Genomic DNA, 22,837 nt, shown 5'->3' with positions numbered 1-22,837 from the left:
ACAGAATCTTGCACCCTAGTAAATTCAGTTGGAATTTACCTGAGTATAGAATTGAGATATATGTTGGAAACCAATTGAGATGATAAAATTATTGTTGCATTCCATAACCCAGAGAGAGAAATGATCTTGTGATGATCTCACAGTGCTACTTTAATACAATGCTTATTCACATCCTCTAAAGAACAAGCCCTTTCCCAAGGTCACATTCTATTTTTAGACTTTCCCTAGAAATTATTGTCAAACAATTCTTTCTCTGTTGAATTATTTTGTCACTCTGCAAATACCTGTCAAGTCTTTGCAGCTCTTTGTGCAGAAGATCGTGCAGCTCCAGTCGCTCCAGTATGAGTTCACACTGCATTCGGTACTGTGTCATTGGGTTTTCTGGGAATGAGGTGTGTAAGGCGTTGATGGCTCCAAGAAGTGCACCTCCCTGTGGCACCAGAAGAGATTTTAAACAAGTTACCTTCATTATTTAGTATCAGATTTAAGCAGCAGAGACCATTTAATACAAAATTCTCCCTCAGATATTTTAAAGTTTAACGTGGCAAATATTTACTGAGGAACTCTAGTGACACAAATAATCCTTTTAGGTCTGCTCACACAGGCAGTTGCTCATACACACAGAACAATTTTATGCTCAAGATTATCATTTACTTTTCCTGAGTGCTGATTTTACTTGCTTTATAGAAAAACAGAATGTCCACCTAAGGCTTGAGAACATCATTACTAAAAACAGACATTAGTAATTAAAAGTAGGCCTCCAAATACCTTGTAAAAATTCTGATACTGTGAGCAACATTCATAATGGAAAGTGTTCTGACTGCTAATTTTTCTCACTAACTTTTCCTTTTTATTTAAGTGGAAAGACCTGGGTATTAAGGCTTGTCAACATGAGAGAAATCAAACTGCAAAATTATTTTTGAATAGATGTAACTATTTAGGAGTAATTCCACACTTCTAATCTTGTGAGAAATGAAGTAGCTTTTATTTGGAACAGAACATGTGCACAAAGTGACTCGTTCCACACAAAATATTCTACTACAGCTCTTTGGAGAAACAAAACAAACAAAACCATAAAAACCACACACCTGTTTTGACACAGATTAGCCAGCATTTACCATTCCTGCCTAATCTATAAAGCTCAATCCAACTAATCAACAACGTGCTTATCAAGCACCAGGAAAGCAGCAGCAAAAGTGGACAGTCTCTGAAAGCAGAAATTGCCACACACAGCATCTCATGGCCCTCAAGTTCTCAATAAAGGCAGCCTCCAGACATAGAGACTCTGAGTCTATAGGCTGTCCCTACTGAAAATGTGGTTCATGTGGTGCTGTTTGTGGCAATTTGTTTTTTTTTTCCATTTCGTACTTTTAAAAGTTCATTTAAAAAAAACTCACACTGAAGCAACATCACTCACATGGCTAATTCAAGCCCTCTAAAACAAATATTAAGTAATATTAAAACTAAGGCTGGCTGTGAGAAGTTAATGCATCCCTCTTAAGTTATTGCTTGTTTTTTTTTCACAGATTGTTCAGGTATATGACAAATTAGTTCCACATAAAAGCAGTTATGATAAAGATTTTTGTACAACACTTATTTGTTTCATATATCTATTTTATTCTGAGTTTTTCCTTATTTGTTTCAGGAACTGGAAATTGTACAGTGAGGCAGGGGCTGCAGAAAGGAAAGCTTGATCTGCTGGTTAGGACAGCTAAAAGCTACTGATGAAAATGAGATTCTATCTCTATACTAAGTTCCAGATCTTATGAGTCTGAGTGAGACAACTAAGCAAAGGTTTTGAAAGGCAATAAGCTCCTAATTGGGAGCTTGATGTGGTGTGTGCACAGAAGGAAATTGCTGTCACTAGAGAATGCGCTCAAACACTCAGAGTCTACTGTTCTGAAACTAAGCCTGAACCATTTTTCATAAGACGTGCTTTAGTGAATAATTTCTTCTGGATCTTGCATACATCAACTCCAGATTACAGAACAGGAGTAGTACCATCCTGTCACTTTACAATGACAGCATGAATATGCATCACTATTTCTGAAATACATTGGAAATGAATTCCGCAGAAAAGCACAAGAAAAAAAAAAGAATTCTATTTGTAGAACAGCATTTGAGCAGTAAATAATAAAATACTGAGCAAAATATTGACAAGGAGAAGTTGCTTCTAGCTTGAGTACTGTCAACCTATGATATAAGAATCCAGTGGGGAAAAAAAAGAAAGTATTATGTATTTCAAAGCATATGCCCAATGGGCACAACTACGTCCTCCTCTCCCTGAGAAAAACAAAGGTGAACAGAGGCTAAAACCAACCAGCAAACAAAAGGCTCAATGAACCGAGCCAGTGATGAAAATAGGATAGTACTCCTTCCCAAGTAGGCTCACATGAAATATCCAAATACTTCCCTGAGAACTGTGAACTGTGATTTTACACTGGTAAGAATATGTTTTCTTGTAAAGTTGGAAAGACGACATTTAAGATAAAATTTGCTAAGCTGAAAGCTGAACTGAAAAGTGGCAGCCAGTCCTTCAAGAATGACACTGGTGCTTCTGCATTTCCAACCTTATTCTACAGTTAGGCAGGAAACATAGGATGTATCTACACATAAAAACAATTTCATTTTCTAGATAAGGGACTACTTTCTGAAAAGAAAGCACTGCATGTTGCTTTTATTTGGAGTTTAAGAAATTGAAGAAATCACTTCCTTAAAAAAGAATTTCAGTGATTTATTTATAATTTCCATGTGGAAATAAAATGTGGCTTTAAATAGCAGGTCTCAAGTTTGCCGATTCTTAGAAAAACAAACACATGTGCCTACTTCCTCCTACAAATCAATGAATAGAGCAAATATGATGAGCACACAAACTGCTCCCAGGTAGTCTTATACAGTCATAATTCAGGCAAATTTCTCACTAGCACTGATTAGACATATGCTTGTTATGCAAACTGCAGCCCTCAAGGGACAAAGAAATATGATGAAGTGACCCGTCGTTAAAACAGTACCTTTTTTTTTCTACATTTATTAGTGTTGACCACATACACAGAGATGACAATATACATTCAGTAGTCTCCATTTTTTGATGTCATGAAAAAAAACCACTGAGTATTTCAGGTTTCTTTTATCTCAAAATCATACTGATGCGAAATCACTGTCCCAGCAAATCCCAACATAAGTAATTACAGTTTTAATTACAGTTAACGGTATCTTCTGCTCTTTCAATTGGATATAGTATTACAGCTTATTTTGACTCAGATGCAGTACTGTCATTGAAAAGCTGAGCTCTTCAAAAGAGTGCAGGATGAACTGCAGCAGACAGAGAAATAATCTTTTGCGACTTAGTAAGGTCAGACCTTGCAGTATTTTTTACAGACAAATTCTACGTGCAACACTGCACAGTAGATTATCTGTGGCACAAACTGCAATTAATCTCTCAAACTTCACTGAACGAGAAAGGGAAACCACAAGTGCCTACGGGCCGTATGTGACTTTGTACATCTACCTGGATGCACTTCATTTCAAAAAAGGTCCATATCCACTTCTGTAAAAGTGTTTACTGTATTTGAGCTAATGGATGCTATATAAAATTAATTTTGACCTGTTCATATCCATCTATACAGAAATATGGGATGCCAGTTTGGACCAGACCAGTGATCTGTCCAGTAGAGTACTCAATCTCTGACAGAACCCAAACCAAGTAATTCAGAAGCGCAAATCAACCCCATGTGAAAAATACAGCACAATCTACTTATGGTAACTTTTTTTCTACTCCATAGCGTTAAGCTTTATTTCTCTTTAAAATTTTCTATCTGAAGGAATACTATCTATTCTAAATGTATTTTATAAGTAAAAATGTTTTCCAAATTTCCATTTAAGAAAGCCTCTACCAGATTCACATCCCTTTTTTCTGCTCTAAATCTGCCTCTTTTCTTTACGTTCAATACCCCAATGATGCTCCAGTCAGTTATAATGTAGTCTTCCACATTCTTTCCATGCATGTTTTTATTTTTTATTTTTTTTACTTAGAAATATTACACAAATCCATGTGATAACTAGAAAACACAATTTTCAGTGTATGGTAACCCACATTCTGAACTTTTAAGGTTTCTCAGAGTAAAATTATTCTCCTAAAAGTTCTGTAAGTTTCAGTATCATCAACAGCATGTTTTAAAATGCTCTAATGGCAAAGCAAGGTGTTGATCTGAGCAACTATTCGAAACTTTCTCAAAACAATTGATTGGTTCTCTCATATCTAGTTCATGAGAGACAAGGTAATGACAGAGAAGAAAAATTCATCAGAGACTATTAAAGATAGTGATATAATAATTTCTGCTTCAAAAGGCCTTCAAAATGTAGATTATTATAGCATAACAAACTCCACTTAGACTGCAAGGTCCATTAAGAAATGCTGTTCTTTTATGATCAATCCAGAGTTTCCATTACAACCTGCGTTTAAGGATTTTTGTCATCAAGATGGACTAAAAATTAATTGTCAAGGTCTCTGATGATCTACTTCCCATGACAACATGAAATCTTCTCCAAAGAGTTTAAAAGAGTTGGCATATACCTACATGATAAGTCCATTAATGTGGTATTACAGCAATTACGATGTCTGCAAGAAATCTTACCTGCATAGAAGATTCCATCACCGATACCACAGTTACAGCATCTTCCAAAGTCACGGTATCCCTAAACATCAAGCGGGCATGAGCTAGCAAAAATAAACAGGCACTGAAAGTGAGTATGAGTGGAAGTATGTCAAAAGTTAAAAAGCCATTTTTTGTACTACAAGGGAGATGATATCTCTTCAAACTTCTTTAGCTCTTCAAACACTTGTGTATGGATTTAACTTAAACATTAATATGGTCCTTTTGATTTTGGTGTCAATTCCAATAGGAATTAGAAGACTTCGTAATGTGTAATGTGCTTCTAGATTACTGTAAAGGGACAGTGTGAATAACAATGCTCAAAATGCTGAAGTTGACATGAAATCCTAGATATAACAACGAAGAATGTGATACAATTCATCATAGGTCAGAAAAGATGTAATTTCCTCTAACTGTTCTGAGACATGCTTTTCTCTACATAGCTTTATTTTTTCTTGCTTTCCTTTCACAAAGCAGCAAAACAAAACTGATTTTTGCAAGTGGATATAATGCAAATAATTTTCTTCATGAAGCCATCCTAATTGGTTGTGGAAACATGGCTCCCATTCAGCATGAGAAAGTTTAATTAATACCATCTATATAATACTTTGCAAGAACAAAGTGCTACTAGAAGTCCTAAATATGAGGCACATAAGAAGGGAAGAAACCTTAAACACATAAATAACGTGAATCCTAAAGGCAAGGATTTATTTCAGCTAAATAATTTCCCCTGTAAATGGAGACCAAAGTATAAACATCTGATGCAGAAAGTACTACACTGCTCACTGGCATAAAAAAGCATGAAGACCACTTATGTTTCTTTATACAAGAATACAGTACGTTCTTTTAAATTCACCTTGAAAATACTTGATTGTGACATTGTAGTAAAGGAAATCATGTTAGAATAGAGACCTATGCTTCCTTTGTTTTGTTCTTGTAAATGAAATATAACTTGAATTTACAGTTGGAAATGCTGTAGTCCCACATGCAAAATACAGACTTGATTACTGATATTGAAGGAAACAAAAACGTGTTGACGTTCTCTTCATTTTAGGATAGTACCCAATACTTGACACCTTTCCTCAGGCTGAGTAGGACGGCAACCCAGGAGTCAAACTAAGTAAAGTGAATCCTGAGATTTGCTTTTCATAAAGACACATATCTTCAGAGACTTCTCTCTCAAATATAATTTCTTCCAGTGGCTGTCATTTTTATTATGGCTGTGAGAATGGCAAAATTCAAACTGATTTTGATCATCCAAATAAAACACTTTTTCCTACATTCAAAATCTCCAACTCCAAATCTCTTTAGACTGCAAAGTGATATAAGGTTCATCTATCTGTATCTCTATAGAAAAGCTGCTACTCCGCTCACCGCCTATAATTAAACTTCCAATCTATTCATTTTATAAAGGTTAATTGGTAGCCTAAAAATAAAACTGCCCCAGCCTTACCTTCTGCAAGGCGTATCAAACTCTCCAACAAGCGAATGGTAGTTCGGGCAGCATTCCTACAGTCACTCTGACGCTGCATTTGATAATAGCGTACGAGGATCAGGTTGCTCTCATCAGACAATTTTGGCTGTATCCTTTTTATAAGGCAGAAGTAGGTTTTCATCTTTTCCATGCTCCACAGCTTTTCTGATTTGCTAGGGCAACCTGCGTAACAACTGCCTCGTCAGTAAACATACAACAGACATGAAGCCCTTTCCTAAGAATTACTGTTAATTAGGTGGGTGAATATAAAGGACATCTTACTGTATTTCTGGGGCATACTGGAGTGCCTGCACATTAATCCTCAAGGACTTCATTACGTTCCAGTGTGGAATGTTACATACCACCCAATCCCTCCCCTAACACAATCCGCAGCAAAGCCTGCAGTAATTCCAAGAGAAGTGCTGTCAGGCTCACTGTCCACCAGATGGTATGGTTGTTACTAAGCGCTCCAGTACCGTGTAAAATGTAAAGTGCCACGTGACTGCTGTACTTCCTCTGGCTGTTTTACCTGTTTCATAGAAGCCAAAGACTACCTGCCGTATTCTGAACATTTTCTGTGGGGATACATTTTGGGAAGGGAAGAAAATAAAAGAAGCTAGCTGAAGAAGTTGCTCTAACCACTTGATCTCTAATGGGGATCAAAGTCATGCTCCTAAAGCAGACGAGGGGCTGGTTAAAATCAAATCACGCTGCCTTTCCTAATTCCACAGCATGCAGCTTTGGCACACTGTTTAAGCACTCCATGAGTTCTGTGGCACGCACAGCTAAGATTTGTTCTGTCTGAATTAAGTTTCCCCCTCACAGCATGTAAAATGGTATCACGTGTAAGATCTGCACATCAAGTAATATAAAGGCCAAGATGGAAACCACCCACTCACTGAGCTGGGCTGACGGTCTGATCACAGAGTAAAGGTAACAGTATGGTGTTCACAGATCACCTCTATTAATTAATCAGTGATCTCTATCTTATTCCAACTAGAAAGACAACCACCATCACAGGCAACTATCACAGCAAACATGTGAACACCGATTCACGTGAAAGGTTGAAAAATAAAATACTAAAATGAAAGGTGGGGGAAATAAAAAATAATAAATAAATAAATAAATAAAGTAATTGAAAAAAGATCACTCTTACCTTTATTTTGCAAGATGAAAGATGAAATGATACGGTCCCACTCCTCATTCTTTGTATCTAATAACACTAAGACCAGGTCAAATCTGCTCAGCAGGGGACTGCCAAGAGCTATGTTGACAGAGACAGACTCAGCAGGGTCATAATGGCCTTTGGGGTTTGTTGCTGCCAGTATGGTTGTCCTTGTATTAAGCTTACATACCAAGCTAGAGAGAAGTATGATGAACAGCTGAATTAAGCTGGGAAGGGTAAACGATTCCAAAGTGTTAAGAACAATTACCACGTTTTTATGTTATAAAGAGCACACTTACCTTCAAAGAGTGTTAAGAGTTAAACAATACACACAGTTATTGTATTAATGAATATTACATACAGAGCTTTTCTCAGTTAGAGAATAGCAACTGAAGACTGTACTCAGCACACCAAAAGTAACTAGATATTCCCACAAGTCGTCTTTATATACAGCTGATTAAAGCTAACATAGCTTCTCAGAAATAAATGTTACTTCGTGGATTCCTACAGTATACTTTTTTCACAATTAAAGGCAAATTTTGTCTCAATTCACATTTTAAGAAAGCAAAATAAAATGTAACATACGTTTTATTCCTGTAACCACATTTTGGATATTAACCCAGTCAAACAGTGACAGCAGCCATATTGACTGTATTTCCAGGGTAAATGAGATTTTTCTCTCTTTACAATACTATCCTAGTCTGTGTTATTAAATGTGGGGCAATGTAACTGTTTCAGTTAAGGCAGCAGTTATTCTAACTTGGATTTGTCACCAAGCTAGAGTTTTAAAGGTAGAAGATAAAGTTGTGGTTAGATGTCTTCAAAACTCAAACAACTGCAACAAGGAACCCAACTGAAATATATCACTATCTTATCATGCAAAAATACTGTCTTGTTTCCAACCATTTGTCCCCATCTGCACTCTTGGCAAAAAGGCTCACACTTCCCCAGATGAGGGGAACATGATCTATCTGCTTTCTGCCTAGAATTTTGCAGGGGCTGCATCAGAATTGATTTGGGTGAAAAAGTATGAGTGAATGAATTTTTAAGAATGCATAAACTGAGCAAATTCATGCATACTTTCAATACACAGCACAGTATAACATAGTATATAACATAAGAAAAAGATGACGCACTAGATGTCGTACAGGCAACTGCAAATGTTCAGCAAAATCCCAAAAGAGAATGCAGCAGACAGGAGGGGAAGAGGAGGTGAGTTGTAAAGTGAAAAAAATGGCAAGAGCACAAGAGGCTGGAGAAGGATTCAGTGCAGACACCCAGAAAAAGAAAGGATATGATCAACTAGAGGAGACAAGAAGATGTGATGGGAACAAGAGCAGAGTGGATGAGAACAAAGATGGATGTGGAAAAGATGGTGCCTTCTGAGTAGCAGAGACTTTAGTAACATAAGCCAGGGGATGGTCTGCGCTTGCACATGAGCTGCTTATGACTGAGAGAAAGAGGTTTGAGCTCAGAGATCAAACTGGCAAAGAAGCAGCAGATTTGAATAGATACCAGTTTAAAAAGAAAGTGAGGACATGAAAGTAAGTAGGAATTTATATTCATGCCTTGCCCAACATACAAGTTGGAGCAGCCTAGAAATCCAGTATTACTAAATTTTGGAGAAATGAAGTCCTGCTTTCTGAGTTCCAATACTAATTTCACTAGGTTCCTCATTTCACGTACAATTATTATGACAGCTCCCACAAAATGACAAGAACACAGTCTTTTCAGGAAATAGTCCTTGTCTAAGAGCAGTAGTAGACCGAAAACCTGGAAGTCTGAGACCATAGGCAGCCTAATCTAGTATTAGATATGGAGATTGGTGGCCCTGCCAATGGCAGGGAGGTTGGAGCTTGATGATCCTTGAGGTCCTTTCCAACCCAGGCCACTCTATGATATGATGATTCTATGATAAATGAACGAGGTACGTCTATGAAATGTCGGTTCACCCTGTTGACCAATACTGCCAAGAACAAAACTATGCAATACAACAAAGAAAACAGCTGTAATTCATTAGCATGACAAGCGTCTCTTCAACTTGTAAGTATAAGAGAAACATTATTTTGTCACATATGTTAACATGCCACTTACCCTGCTTTTGCTACACTGATGGTTTGTTGCTCCATTGCTTCATGGATACTGGTTCTGTCATGTTCTTTGATGCTATTGAACTCATCAATGCAACAAAGGCCTCCATCTGCAAGCACCAGTGCTCCAGCTTCCAAGTTCCACTCCCCAAAGTCCTTCACAGCAGTCACTGTCAAACCTGAAGAATCAATTATTCCAGTCAGTCTTTTTCTCAGATTGCAGGAGTGAAAGAATGGGACTCAGCATGCAGGCTTGTGCCACAGACAGAAGGAGAAACAGCAGGTTAACTCCACCACATACCTCTACCACACATCTCATTTACACTTGCTGGTAAAAAATCCCACTAGCGTTACGCAGGTTAGCCGTGATCTGCAGAGCAGATTCTGCTAAGCTTTCCAAATTTAGTAATTACTTATTAACAAGGGTGAGAAAATCAAATCTGCTAGATTAAATTGAAAACTGGTGTGACTGCAAAGCCCACAAATTTATAGAATGGATGCATTCAGCTCTCCTTTCCCACCAAGTACTAAAATAGACAAATATTCCAGAGCTGAAAAATAAAGATTAGAAGAAAAAAAATAATAATCCAAAATGAAATGAACAAAATAAGTTCCCAGCAGGCATTAGTGAATCTACGCATGACACAACACTGGGAGCACGGAAGGTCAGAAACATTTCAAAGCTGTGATAATGGCTGCTCTCTATCAAGTATATGCAGCTCTTTTCCATTTTCCTTAGTCTCTACTTCCCAGCCTTTTCTCTATCTTTAGCCCTTCTTTTTCACTCCAAAGTGCTCTGCTCAAAATATCCTGATAGCTGACAAGCTGCTGCCAGCCTGAAACCTCCTGGAATGCTACAGCAAAGCTTGCCCAAGGATCTCCCCACCCAGCACTTCCCATGGCCCAGGGAAGAGGTTGCTGCCTGCTCATGTCTGTGCAGATCAGTCTGAAGTTATAGGCAATATACGTTTCTTGATAATAATTTTAGCTTGTTGGGAGGAATCTCTTCTACCGTGCCCAATTTGGCCTCGCAGCTGACACCAAGAATGCTAAAAACGTGCAGTGTGCAACGGATAAGGCAACTATCAGATGATGACACTTCTTTGTAAACACAGAAGCGTATTCGCCTTTCCAAACCTGGCAGCGGCTTGGAGGACTGCTAAGAGCCGAGGGCCTCAGTGCTGCTCTCACTGCAGACATGGCAGCACTGTGTTCCTCGCCTGCATGGCTAAGGCAAGATGTCTGCTGCGCACCTTCCTGCTGCACGCTCAAGGGTTCCCCGCAGGCACGGTAACTGCACGACCACGTATTTATTTCCTCAGGGAATCGCCTCTCGTGTTGAAGAGAACCACCTCTCACCCCCAGCCCGGGGCGCGGCTCTCCCCAGCGCAGCGACAGGCGGTGACATGTCACCGCTGCCATCCCCGCACACGGCAGCCTAAAATGGCCTCCTCCCCGGGCCGCCTATGCTCGGGGTGCGCGGCGCTGCCGGAGGCCTTCACTACAGCACAGCCCTGGGATGACGGCTTTTTGGAAGCCGCTCACACAGCGGCCCCTGTGGGGCTGCACAGCGGGGCTGGCGCGGGCTCGGCCGGGCAGCCCCCAGCCAGAACCTAATGCTGACACCTCCGGGTTCGCAAAAAGACTTAAAAAAAAAATCCTCGGGCAAACAAAACCGGCGAGCCCACGGCACCCGCAGCACATGGCGGCAACCCACGCGCGAGCAGGGGCGCGGCCTACAGACTCCGGGGCCGCCCCTCGGCTCCGCGCTCGGCCCCGCCCGCTCGGGCCGGCCCCTCCCGCGCCGCGCGGCCGTTGGCCGGCGGCCGGCGGGCGGTTTGGCGGCGGTGGCGGGCGCTGGCCGGGCGGGGGCGCCGAGCGGCGCGGCGGGGCCGGGCGGGCGGCGGAGCCTGTCTTGCCGCCGCTCGGCGGTCGGCTCGGCTCCGCTCGGCTCGGGGAGGAGGGCCCTAGCCCAGCGCGCGGCCAATCCGGGCGGGCGCTGGCGGCGAGCAGGGCAGAATGGGCCGTAGTTGAGTGAAATAGGAAAGCTGCGAACAGTGTGGAGTGCTCCCGGTGTAAATAAAAGGGGGGGAAGAAAAGTTTCCCCAAGTCGCGGCTCTGCAGCCTCGCTCCGACGGGGGCACGGGGCTTTGTGCGCGGCGGAGACCACCGCTCGGGACTTTGCCGTGCGGCGTTCACGCGCTCTTCCTATTGTGTTTTTTTCAAAATATGGCAAAGGTTCAGGTGAACAATGTAGTGGTGTTGGACAACCCTTCTCCTTTCTACAACCCTTTCCAGTTCGAAATCACATTTGAGTGCATAGAGGACCTGTCGGAAGGTGAGTACCGCTCTCCGGACGCGGGTTCCGCGGCCCCGAGCTGTCGGATGCGGGGCCCTGAGGGCTCCCCTCGGCCCGGGCCTGCTCCCGCCGCCGCACGGCTCTCCTCCCCGCAGAGCCGTGCCGCCACGCGAGGATGCGGAGCGACCGCGGGGCCGCCCGGCCCGAGCCCGGCGGGGAAAGTTAGCGGCGGAGCCCTGGCTTCGGGGTCTCGGCTCCGGGGCCGCCGCTCCGCTTCGCTCCCCGCCGCGCCATCGTTGAGGCCGCCTTCAAGTTGCGAGGAACTTGTTAGAGTGGTGGTAGCCATGTTGCCAGCTTTGTGTGTGCGTGGGGGGGCAGAGCGGGAGCGGGCGGACGGGCAGGGCGCCGCGCGGCCCCGCGACGCGGGAGCGGAACTGTTGCGCGGTCGCACCGCTGCGCCCGGGCGGTACCCGCAGCGCGGGCAGCGTTTCGGAGAGAACGGTGCGGGGCCTCACGCTCCATTTTAATACTTTGGAGAAAAAAAAAAAAAAAAACCGGGGGAAAAAGGGAGCGGGAGGCAGGGCGGGCGGACGGGCGGCTCTCCGTGGGCACAGTGCTCGGGGCCCGGCGGGTGGCGGTCCGGGGGCGCGGAGCCGTGCCGGGAGGAGGGGGTGGCGGCAGCCACTATTTTTGGAAGTCACTCGAAAGTTACCGGCTGCCGCCGGGGGAGGCGGCCCGGCGCCGCCCTGCACGCCGCCCCGCGGGGACCCCGGAGCGGGGGGACGCGGCCACGAACCCCTTCTCGGCCAGGCTCGCGCCTTCCCGTCTGCCCGGCGGGCCGCGAGCAGCCCCCGGCCCGGTCCGGCCCGGCTCGCTCCGTAGCGCTGTACCCGCGCCGCCGGCAGGCCGCGCCGCGCCTCACCGCGGGAGGCGCCCCGAGAGTCCGCGCGGGAACCCCGGGGCGGGAGATTCGAACGCGGCGGCGCACGGCGAAGGAAGCGGCGGGCTGCGCGGCGGACCCGAACGGGAGGCGGAGGCCTCTCCGCCGGAGCTGCCTGGGGACAGGTGCCGCTGCCGGCCCGGCCCCGGTGGTGCCCAGTGTCGCCTGCTCGCCTGGGCAGGCAGCGGGAGGCGGGGAAGGAAACTCATGGCAATGGAGACTGGGGACGTTTCTGTTGCTGTCAATTAGTTTGCGTCCCTCAGCACCCGGAACGGGTTCCTCCACTGTACAGAGGGTTGGCGGTGCTGTCAAGAACTTTAAGAAAGTCCTGTCTGCGTTTGGGGCTCCCTCCAGGCCTCTGCCACCCATCCTAAAACTGATCAGCATCTCAGCTCGAGCAGCCCACACCAGCAAGCTCCGTGCCCATCCCCGATGCTGCTGGCTGCTCCTCCCTGCCTCGGGCAGTCAGGGAGGACAGGGAGTCATTCAGGACAGCAGCACCTGAACCCTGAGCCCCGAGCTGCACGCAGCAGTGCCCTCTACAGAACGGGCACAGGGCATCACTGCGCCTTTCCTTTGGTTGCGTGACTGCTCCTCGCTGTGTGCGTTTAACGCTGCGGTTAATCTGGGCGGTCAGGCTGAGAACTGGAGGTGGCCCAGTTCAAAATTCTCAGTTCCCTTCCCCCATCTGAGGAAGGTTAGACTACAGGATACATTTAGGGTAAGCACTGCTATCTTTCACGTTTAAAAATGAGGTTAAACAGCTTTTCTAAAAGAATGAATTGCTGTCATTTCCTTAGCATTTGTGTGCTAATGCCTACTCTGCTGTTTACAGCCAGTCCTGTGCACCACTGGTCTTAAAAGTAAATTCTTTGAGTTCACTTCCCCCCATTTTTAAATTATTCCATGTCATCATTCCTCAGCAGTATCAGACCAACCTTTTAAAGGTATAAGTTATCTTTCAAAGGCTTGTTTTTCAGTACTAAGTATTACTGGTTGAAAATGACTATGTTTTCCTGGAATAACAGCAAGTGATGGTATGATAACCTTGAGTGATCTAGCCCCTTATGTCCTCATTCCTTATACACAGCAAATTGCATAGACTCCAGCAGAATGTCATCAGCTGACCCAGTGAGTGCCTGCAGTACCCCAGTAGCTAACACCAGGTGTGCTTCTGGGGTAAACAGAACCTCTGATGCGGAACCTGGTCAGTTGTGCTGTGCTGTGTGAAGGGTTAAGATTTCATTAATGAGGAAAAACAGTTGCAATCCTAAATGCTGGAGACGTTCCTGCAGACTGAGGAAATTCTGGTTACAGCTCCCAGCAAGTAAATGGGCCCTGCCTGCTGTAGAAGAATCGCAGCTTAATCTGTCAATGAAAAATAGAGGGACTCCTGCAGTACTGACTGACTAGAGAAAGGTGGTGGGATGGTCTGGTTCACGAGGACTGGGGAACGCATCATCTTGCCTGATGAAGACAAGTCCCTTATCCTTTATGCCAGTTGCCAAAGAAGTAATTTTAAGCTAAGCAAAATCATAGACAGTCAAGAGTGAAAGACCCTTAACTATAATGATAAATAATGTTTGTTATTTAATTTTTGTTCTGCAGATTTGGAATGGAAGATAATTTATGTGGGTTCAGCTGAAAGTGAAGAGTATGACCAGGTGTTAGACTCTGTTTTAGTAGGACCTGTTCCTGCAGGCAGACACATGTTTGTATTTCAGGTAAGTTTGAATTAACTGTTTCTAGAGGAGTTATGTTATTTTGACCTTTGAAGATGACTGTCACACTAAGAGGCACTTGAAAAGTAATAGTAAGCTTGAAAAACTTTCAGTCAGCTCTTCAGGTATGACACACCTTTCTTTAAGGTTTATATTTTGCCCCTAATATTTCCATAGTAATATTTTCATTTGTAGTATCAATATAAGATACACTGATAAAGGCACAGTTTCTGTAGCTGATGATAATGTTATATAATAAAATAACAGAATGTCTTGGGCTGCAAGGGGCTTAAGCCCATCACATTTGAACCACCTGCTGTGAGCAGGGTTGCCACTCACTAGATCAGGCTGCCCAGGGATTTTGACTAGCCTAGTTTATAAATGTATTCTAGACCACTCATTAACTGGAAATGTCAGGCTTAACTGTGTGGCAGTTAGTGGCAGTTTCAGACAATTAGGTGCATTAGGTTAACATACAGTATCTTCAGGAGAAGGCAAAAAAAATGCACAGTGAAACTCAGCCAGAACAGTTGAGTTGATTTGTCTGGCAGCGTGGATGATCAACCATGATGTTTGAACATGGTGGCTAAGCGTACTAAGTCATGACACAATATAGCAATTTGTAAAATAAGACAGAATTCCATTGATAGGTGGAGACTGTCTCCCAAAAACTGAAATATGGGATGATCCTATAAAATACTGCTGTTGAAGCCAGAAGTAACTAAGAAGAAATAATTGAGGGAAGGAAAACAGAGGAGCCCTAGGATGGTTAATGTCTGGTTAGATCAGTGAGAGAGGGAAAAAAACTGAAGCAAACTTGCCTGAACTTTTATGGATCTTCATGATAAAAAAACTCCAATTTAGTTCACTTTTTCCCTCTTTTTATTAAATAAATACACATTTGTGTTGTGAACTGAGAGCAAAATCCATCCACAGAAAAATCAGACTGAAAGGAGAATACCTCTTGTTTAAGAACCTCGCTATTTTCTCAGATACTATAAATTCACTTAACTATTTTATGACAAATACAGACTGCAGTACAAGCATTTTTCAAAAAGTACTCTAACGAATATGCTTTCTTCCTTATTGGTTACTGCAACTTTTAAAACGATAGCAAGGTTTGTGAGGTATCTGGGTTCATAGTGTAAGTCTCAAGTTCTTGAAAATTTCAGGTTCTGAAACTTCCAAATGAAGAATTATTATTTTTCCCCTGCCTTCCAGGACACACTGAAGGAATGAGGTTGGGTTGGAGGCTATGTTTATTAACCACATATCTGCGTATGTCCTGAAATGTTTCTGTTTTGTTTTGGAGCTGGGCCCTAATTTTTTCCACAGAGAAAATGAAGATGCTGTGTAACACAGGCATCATTTACCAATAGTTCTTCTCTTATCAAGATGTTTTATCTTATGGCATTAATTGGTCAGAATTAGATGATCCTCTGTTACTCTCAAAAGAGGTTATCTTGTAGCATTATATCCAGAGATATCAGCTAGCACTTGAATTCCTGATTTAAATACTCCACTATTTTCAGTCAAGTTACGAAGAGCCATCACTGACATTAATGGGGAGGAGCAGGAGGCAAGTGTCTAAAAAGCTGTATTTTGATTGTGTCATATAGGAGGGTCTTGAAAATTGAATTTACTGGTCTTGCAGTTCCTGTAGAATGGACTCCTTTCCATTTTAAATGGATATGAATGTTTATAAATGACACTAAAGCTAAACTAGGAGTGGGCATCGAAGAATCTTGCTTACATTTGAATATGTATGGTAAGAGAGAGTTGGTGTGTTATTATCAAGTGTTCCTTTTATTTCTAATTGAATTACTGTCGGTCTGAGTACATTAGACTTCAAAACCACTGGATTTCAGGTGAGCGTAGGACTTGGCTAATGTTTATGTAAGAGACTACTAAGAACCAAACTGCTGCTGTGGGCCTTTGCTGATGACTAAAGCTACTTTATTCACCAAACTCGTACTGCCTGGGTGATGGGGAGAACAAGGGAAGGGCAGAATGGGGTGCAATGCAGAGCTGCAGGAGGTATATAACAAACAAAGGAGGTGTTATTTGTCAGGGACAGCACAGGAAAAGGACCTTTGCAGAAATGCATAAAAATTTCAGCTAATAATATGCTGTAGACTTTTCTAAATACAGAAATTGCTGAAATAGCAAATAAAATGGAGCGTCACCATGATACTGTGGGTGATAAAACTACCTTTGTGAAAAAGGAGCTGTGTATCAGGTTGGTATGTTAGTCTTACATACAGAAAGATGGAAAACTGTTGTGCTTCTCAGACTTGGACAATCAACTTCTTAAAACATTTAAAAAGATGTCAATATTAAAGGCACACTGCCTGGCCTGTTTAGATTGAATTACCAAGATAGAGGTAATGAACCTTGATGCCTTCTCTTTGTGCATTTGGGGATTTGCAATAAATTCTTTTGGAGAATATAAATTATTTATAATCTTACGGGGAGATATGACTGTACACTAACTTAGCTACTCTCTGGTAACATCTAAATGCATATCTGTCTTATGTGGAAAAGCGAGTTAATTCAAGACAACGTATGCATTGACTGATTTCATAAAATCCTTAAATAATTATTAGCCTGAGAATGGCAATTAAGACTGTGATTTTTTTTATGTGGAAGTTAATCTTGCTACCTCTTTTTGCCTACCACAACATCTGTTTGCAACCACTCACGTATCCCTGTGTATGGTTACCTGTTCCCTAGGGAACTGGGAGGTTTTATATCCAAGGCAGGGAGTTAACATTTGAGAAAAGACAACAGATTCTTTTTTTAAGTCATGTTCAATGTCATTGCCACTCAACAAAACAGTATTCAATAGCTAAGTAGGATTAGAACAGTATTTCTGCAGGTTTGCAGCTGTATCATAGCATATTATGGGATATGAAATGCCAGTGGGAGTCAGGAAGAGCTGAAATACACGTTAGGTGCAAGTTGAGTTTTTTCATAGGAGTTAAATGGAAGAGTGTACTTCTGCAGTGTATTATTCTATAATTGCCCACTGTGGAATTTCAGGTAATCACATGGGCCTGGGCACTGAGAAGGACTGACTGAATGTAGTAGATTCATGTATCGGCAGTTCTTGGGTTTTCTTGTAGCCTCTATGCTTCTTTTCCTTGGCCATTCCCCTGGACAAGCTGTAAACTCATTTGGTCACTGTGTGCTCCCTTCAGGGCTGGAGGAGTCTACCCAATTCCATAGCTGCATTCCACTCCCCTCTGGTGTATTTATACCCAAGAGGCCCAGTTCATTTAATTGTTCAGTAAAGTGCCTGTAGCTTCTTATAAAAAGCCAGACTGGTTTGAAGGCTCAGAGCTGAAGTAGCAAAGAGCAGAAATCAATGATGCATGATTACTAGCTCCTGAATTTCACAGTGCCAGAGCATATGAATACTAGAGAAAAACAGGGATAAGAGGGATAGCAAAAATTAATCCCATTCATCCTCTGCCCTAAGGCAGGATTCAATACACCTGAACTATTCTAATATAATTAATACTAATTTATACTCAGAACAAAAGTGTTCATTATTAGCTTTAGGCTTGTCATGCAAAATTGTAAACATGAGTCTTTTTCATTTATTCTTAACTTGCTGTTACTCTGAATTTTAGAGCAGGAGGTACCACATTTTTATCAACAACTATTTAGTTAGAAAGCACTTTAAGAGACAGAGGTAAGCCACATTTTATGAAGTCATCTTTATTGATTACTAATGATTACATTACTACAGAAAGTCAGGATGCTAAGGAAAATTGTGTTAGTTGCCTATTAGGACTGTACACTGGTTGAAAATGTCTGATGTCCCACAGTGGTCAGTGCATTTAACTGCGTGCATTTTAAGAAACGTAGGCATGTGGAAGCAGATGAGACATAATTTATTCCTTTCCTAGACATTTGTGGGACAGTCCAGACCTCACAGTAGCCTGTCCCCGCTCTTGCTGAAATATAAACTACAGTCTGTATTTTTAAGGGTTTAGTCATGTTAAAAAATGCGTATAGATCAAGTCTACCTAAGAGGTATGGAAAGAAATAGTTTTACTGAATTACTGAGGTGGGCTAGAGGATAACGGCACTGTAGACTTACAGAGGTATTGGCACACTTGTTCAAATGACAGCTCAGCTAATCATGTATTGAAAAGCAGTTTTGGATCAAAGCTGTCTAATCACCCTGAAGAAATGTCAGCACACAATATTACTCTGTTGTAAGTAATTCTGTCTCTAGAGGATACTGCCCTAAATTCAGGGTTGATGTTTTTATAAAAGCAGGTCTGTTTTGTGGTTAACTTGAAAGAAACGTTCTAGATTTGCATAGAGTCTCTACTCAGGTGCTGGGACATACTACTTGAGATTGCCCTGCTAGATAGACGTACGGTGTTGATTTTTATTTTAATAAATCTTTCCCTTTCACATCTAGGCTGATGCACCTAACCCAGGGCTTATTCCAGATGCAGATGCAGTAGGTGTAACAGTTGTGCTAATTACATGCACCTATCGAGGTCAAGAATTTATTAGAGTAGGCTACTACGTAAACAACGAATATACTGAAACAGAACTGAGAGAGAATCCACCAGTAAAACCAGACTTTTCTAAGGTAAGGCATGTTCAGTTCTAGTCTGTCTATTGTATGTGTATAGAATATTTTTAAGAAACAAACTTCAAATGATTCCATAAATTACACTGAATAACACAAAAAGACTGGGGGACAAAGTGGAAGTACCACGTAGTTGCCATAAAGTTGGAGAGCGTTCAGAAATCAGTAGCAGTTTCTGTTAATATGATGCTTTGTTTGGACACCAGTATGAGTTAACACTGATGAAAGGAAATAGACTGGTTCTCTCTGCCTGAATCACTGTTGAGAAAGTGGCTCTGTTCTTCAAAAAAAATTTTTTTATAGGACAGGCAATTGGGATCTGAAATGGAAGTGTTAATTCAGCACAGTCCCTACACAACTATTCTGATTTTCTGCAAAGCAGAAACTGAAGAACAACTTTTCCATAAAAAGAGAGATGGGTAACCTGGTAAGAGCAGGTTGGATGACTATTCAATAAATGGACAACACGGTCAAGAAGTTTATATTTTAACTTTAAAAACATATAGTTACTCTCATGCTAAAAACTGAACCAGGAGTAGAATAAAAATGAAATGTGAAACAGAATTATTTGAAGGAGAAAAGCCAATTAAACATCAAAAACTGATCAGACCAACTCCTGTGAAACAGTACAGCAGTTCTCTTGCACAGACAAACACACAGGTTCTGTACTGTATCCTGGCTTGCTTTAGTGGAAGATGTTGTGGAATTGGGGTTTTCTCTTTACAAAAGCTGATGTGTACATGTACCTGTTCGCAGTAGTCATGATAAACATTTGGCTATTTCTCAAGTTTACATGAATTATATAATAAGATATATGAAGAACTGAGTGGAATAACGTATACTGTATTGACTAGTACAGATATAATCCCCATAGTCTGAAACAGATCTTCAAATGTAACTAAACTAAACTGGTTTTTAAAAGTTGCTAATGATTCTCTATGCTTAACTTTATTTTCAAGGATCAGATGCTTTGACCGTATTCAAAATTCACAGTTACTGTTAATTTTGGATTCTTAACCTTATCTGTTTCTTTTTTATTTATTGTGTTACTGAAATCTTTTGTTATTTTTGGTGTGAATGCTAGAATAACTTTCTTTAAGCAATTGACTTTAGAAATACCTAGAACTACTTGTCATAGTTCTGTTTTTTTCCTAATATAAAAACTGCTTGTATGAAAAAGAACAGCAAAAGCTATCATGTATTTGTACAAAAAGGTCTTAATATGACTTCAGGGCAGAACTTAAACATGCAAGAAGAACATAAGGTCATTAAACACATCTAACTGTTGCTGATGGGAAGCAGACATACCAGGTCACTTTAGTATGCATAAGGGGTGGGAAAATATTTAAAAAGAGCACTTCCTCAGGAAATAAAATCAACGTTACTGACATGGAGGACTTCTTCTGTGACCAGTTTTAACTTTAATGAGATGATGGGTCAGTTGTGATAATTTGCCATCCTTCAGAATTAACTATTATTTGGAAAACAGCAAAAGATTCAGAGATGAACATTTTCTTTTTGGGCTGCATACATAAACAAATGTACCACTTCTTCAGAGACAAATGAAGGCCAACTATAAGAATAAAATGTGACCAGTGTCCAGGTGTGTCCGCTACCAAATCAGAGTAATGTTTTTTCTCTTTAAGATGAATCAAAAGCATAGCCGTTTAATGTAAGGAAAAGCTTTTCTCTTAGCTGAGGAGAAACAGTTGATGGAAGCAGTAAAATTATGGCAAACACCATGAAATTGATGCAGAATTTTATCAAGGCATGCAGCCCACAATGTTTGTAGGGGTAGTTATTTGCTTTAATAAGCACTGCCTGAAGTAAAACCCTTGCACTTTACTTGCAAAGTTGTATAGTCTTGAATTCAGAGAACACTTAACTGCTTTCTCAGGAGGATGCTTTTATTGTGCTGGATAGGATATTAAAGTAAATGGACCAGTGGTGTATTTCTGTAAGCATGTTTTTATCCATATGTAGTAGCTACAGATTTGTAATTACATTAACAAATTATTTTGCACATATATACACATATATGGCTATGGGAGTAAAAGGAAAAAACCTATATGCATGTGAATTCTGATTAGAGATGTAAACACTATGTAATCCATTTCTTTTCTTCCCACCCAGCTTCAAAGGAATATTTTGGCATCTAATCCTAGAGTCACAAGATTCCACATTAACTGGGAGGACAACACTGAAAAACTGGAAGATGCAGAGAGCAGTAACCCAAATCTACAGTCGCTGCTTTCTACAGATGCATTACCTTCAGCATCAAAGGGATGGTCAACATCAGAAAATTCATTAAATGTTATGTTAGAATCTCATATGGACTGCATGTGACTAACCACCACCATTTTGGTACTGTACATGTATTAAACTGTAAAAACAACCAGAACTATTTCCCTCAGTTTCCCTAAGTATATAGTTGACAAGCAATGTGAAGAACTTGTTTTAAAACATCCTGTAGAAAGTTTATAAAAAACAACAAAAAAAACCCAAAAAACAGTATTTGAGCAAATTGTGGAATATAAATACAGATATTTTTAAGTAATTGCTTTTTTTTCTCTAACTTGTTACTCTGTTGGTCTGAATTGAACCTTATTAAAGTATGCATATTCTTCCCCCCTCCCCCTTTACTTTGTAAGCACTGACAAAAGCGAAAAGACTGAAAGTTGAAATAATTCAGGCAAAATGAAGCAATAATGCTATGCTGTGTTCTTGTCTCTGATATCCAGATTGCCAAATATAAAGTGCCCTTTAATTAAACACCTGAAGAGCAAAGCTCTTATTAGAGGAAGTGCAAAGACAAGTGTTGCTGCTTAAAAAAAAAGCCCCCAAATGTCCTCTTTCTGTGAAAGTGGACAGCACGGTGTAATTTTAGGTGCAAGCTTCTTTTCATTTCAAGGCACATACTTGTTACTTAAAGCATGCAATTTGAGATTTACCATCTGCTATCTTCAATTTTAGGACTTTTCTTAATCTCCCGCTGCTAGTTAAACAGTGGTTTGTTGAGGACAGTGTTTCATATGGATTTAGGTGGGTATTTCATGGGAAAACCCTTTTGCAGCCACTGAACGGTATACGTAGATGGTTGGAAAGATTTGAGCAATTATTAGAAAATTTAAGTGTCAAAAGGAATAGCATGAGCACCCCCCAAAAATGGCTCTTCTGCAAGATTGTTATGCACAGTTGCTGGTTTATACATTGATTTTTCAAGTATGCTATGTTCTTCTTGTGGTTTTAACATGTAGTAAGGAGTTTAGATGTTTTCTTTCAGTTTTTTGAAACATCTGGAATTGAAAATATTTCACTTTTTTTGTTACCCTTTAAGGCAAGACTATGCACTGGTATAAATTAAGATTCAAACCCTTTTGTGGCAGGCACTACGTACTCAAGAATGCACTGCCTATCCCAAAAGCCTTGCAATGAGACATTCCTTATTACCTGAGGCACCCTTGGAGATAAAAAAAAAAAAATAGAATGAGGTAGTGAATTGTAAAGACTTAAGACATCGTTATGACACTCACAATTTAGTTATTCCTTCTAATCCTTGTCAGCCTTATAGGTTTACTGTGACTGTATATGCATTTACAATGGTAATCTGTCATGTCAGATTACAGAAATATTTTTCTGCTGGTTACTAGTAACCACACAAACTGCACCCTTGTAGGTTCTATGCCCTTAAAACAGATACATTTCATGATGACATGGCAGAACAGTTCCGAATAAAAATAGAATGCTTTCTCTCCTTTTTCTGCATTCTCTAATAGGGATGAAGATGTCCCAGTCAGTTAGCATTTCTCTCTTTTTCACACAATTAGTACAACTGTCTTTAATTTAAAATGTATATTTTCAAATTGCAAAGGAAAGACCTG

General features: G+C 41.1%; 2 protein-coding genes across 4 annotated transcripts in view; one reads left to right on the top strand and one right to left on the bottom strand.

Annotated features, from left to right (window-relative positions):
- The window catches only part of MCM9 (minichromosome maintenance 9 homologous recombination repair factor), a 58,900-nt gene that overhangs the window by 3,578 nt on the left and 32,485 nt on the right, over positions 1-22,837 (bottom strand). For both annotated transcript variants that reach the window (NM_001398197.1, XM_040696681.2), the window contains exons 8-12: positions 9,386-9,560; positions 7,283-7,485; positions 6,106-6,309; positions 4,635-4,717; positions 285-430 (exon numbers count right to left, since the gene is read on the bottom strand). In NM_001398197.1, the coding sequence (NP_001385126.1) occupies positions 285-430; positions 4,635-4,717; positions 6,106-6,309; positions 7,283-7,485; positions 9,386-9,560 (811 nt within the window). The remainder of the gene's footprint in view (positions 1-284; positions 431-4,634; positions 4,718-6,105; positions 6,310-7,282; positions 7,486-9,385; positions 9,561-22,837) is intronic.
- Positions 11,408-21,586, top strand: ASF1A (anti-silencing function 1A histone chaperone). 2 transcript variants are annotated; one of them, NM_001044690.2, is made up of 4 exons: positions 11,408-11,719; positions 14,229-14,344; positions 18,780-18,956; positions 21,090-21,586. In NM_001044690.2, exons 1-4 carry the CDS (start codon positions 11,611-11,613, stop codon positions 21,300-21,302), a joined length of 615 nt encoding a protein of 204 aa, NP_001038155.1. In that variant the 5' UTR covers positions 11,408-11,610; the 3' UTR covers positions 21,303-21,586. The 2 variants fall into 2 exon arrangements, with proteins under 2 accessions (NP_001038155.1, XP_046794966.1); XM_046939010.1 differs by having other exon boundaries at positions 11,596-12,181; positions 21,090-21,584.

Source organism: Gallus gallus, chromosome 3, assembly GCF_016699485.2.
Source record: "Gallus gallus isolate bGalGal1 chromosome 3, bGalGal1.mat.broiler.GRCg7b, whole genome shotgun sequence".
NCBI classification, from domain to species: Eukaryota; Metazoa; Chordata; class Aves; order Galliformes; family Phasianidae; genus Gallus; species Gallus gallus.
The sequence above is the reverse complement of the archived record's forward strand: the minus strand, read 5'-3'. Positions and strand labels throughout refer to the sequence as shown.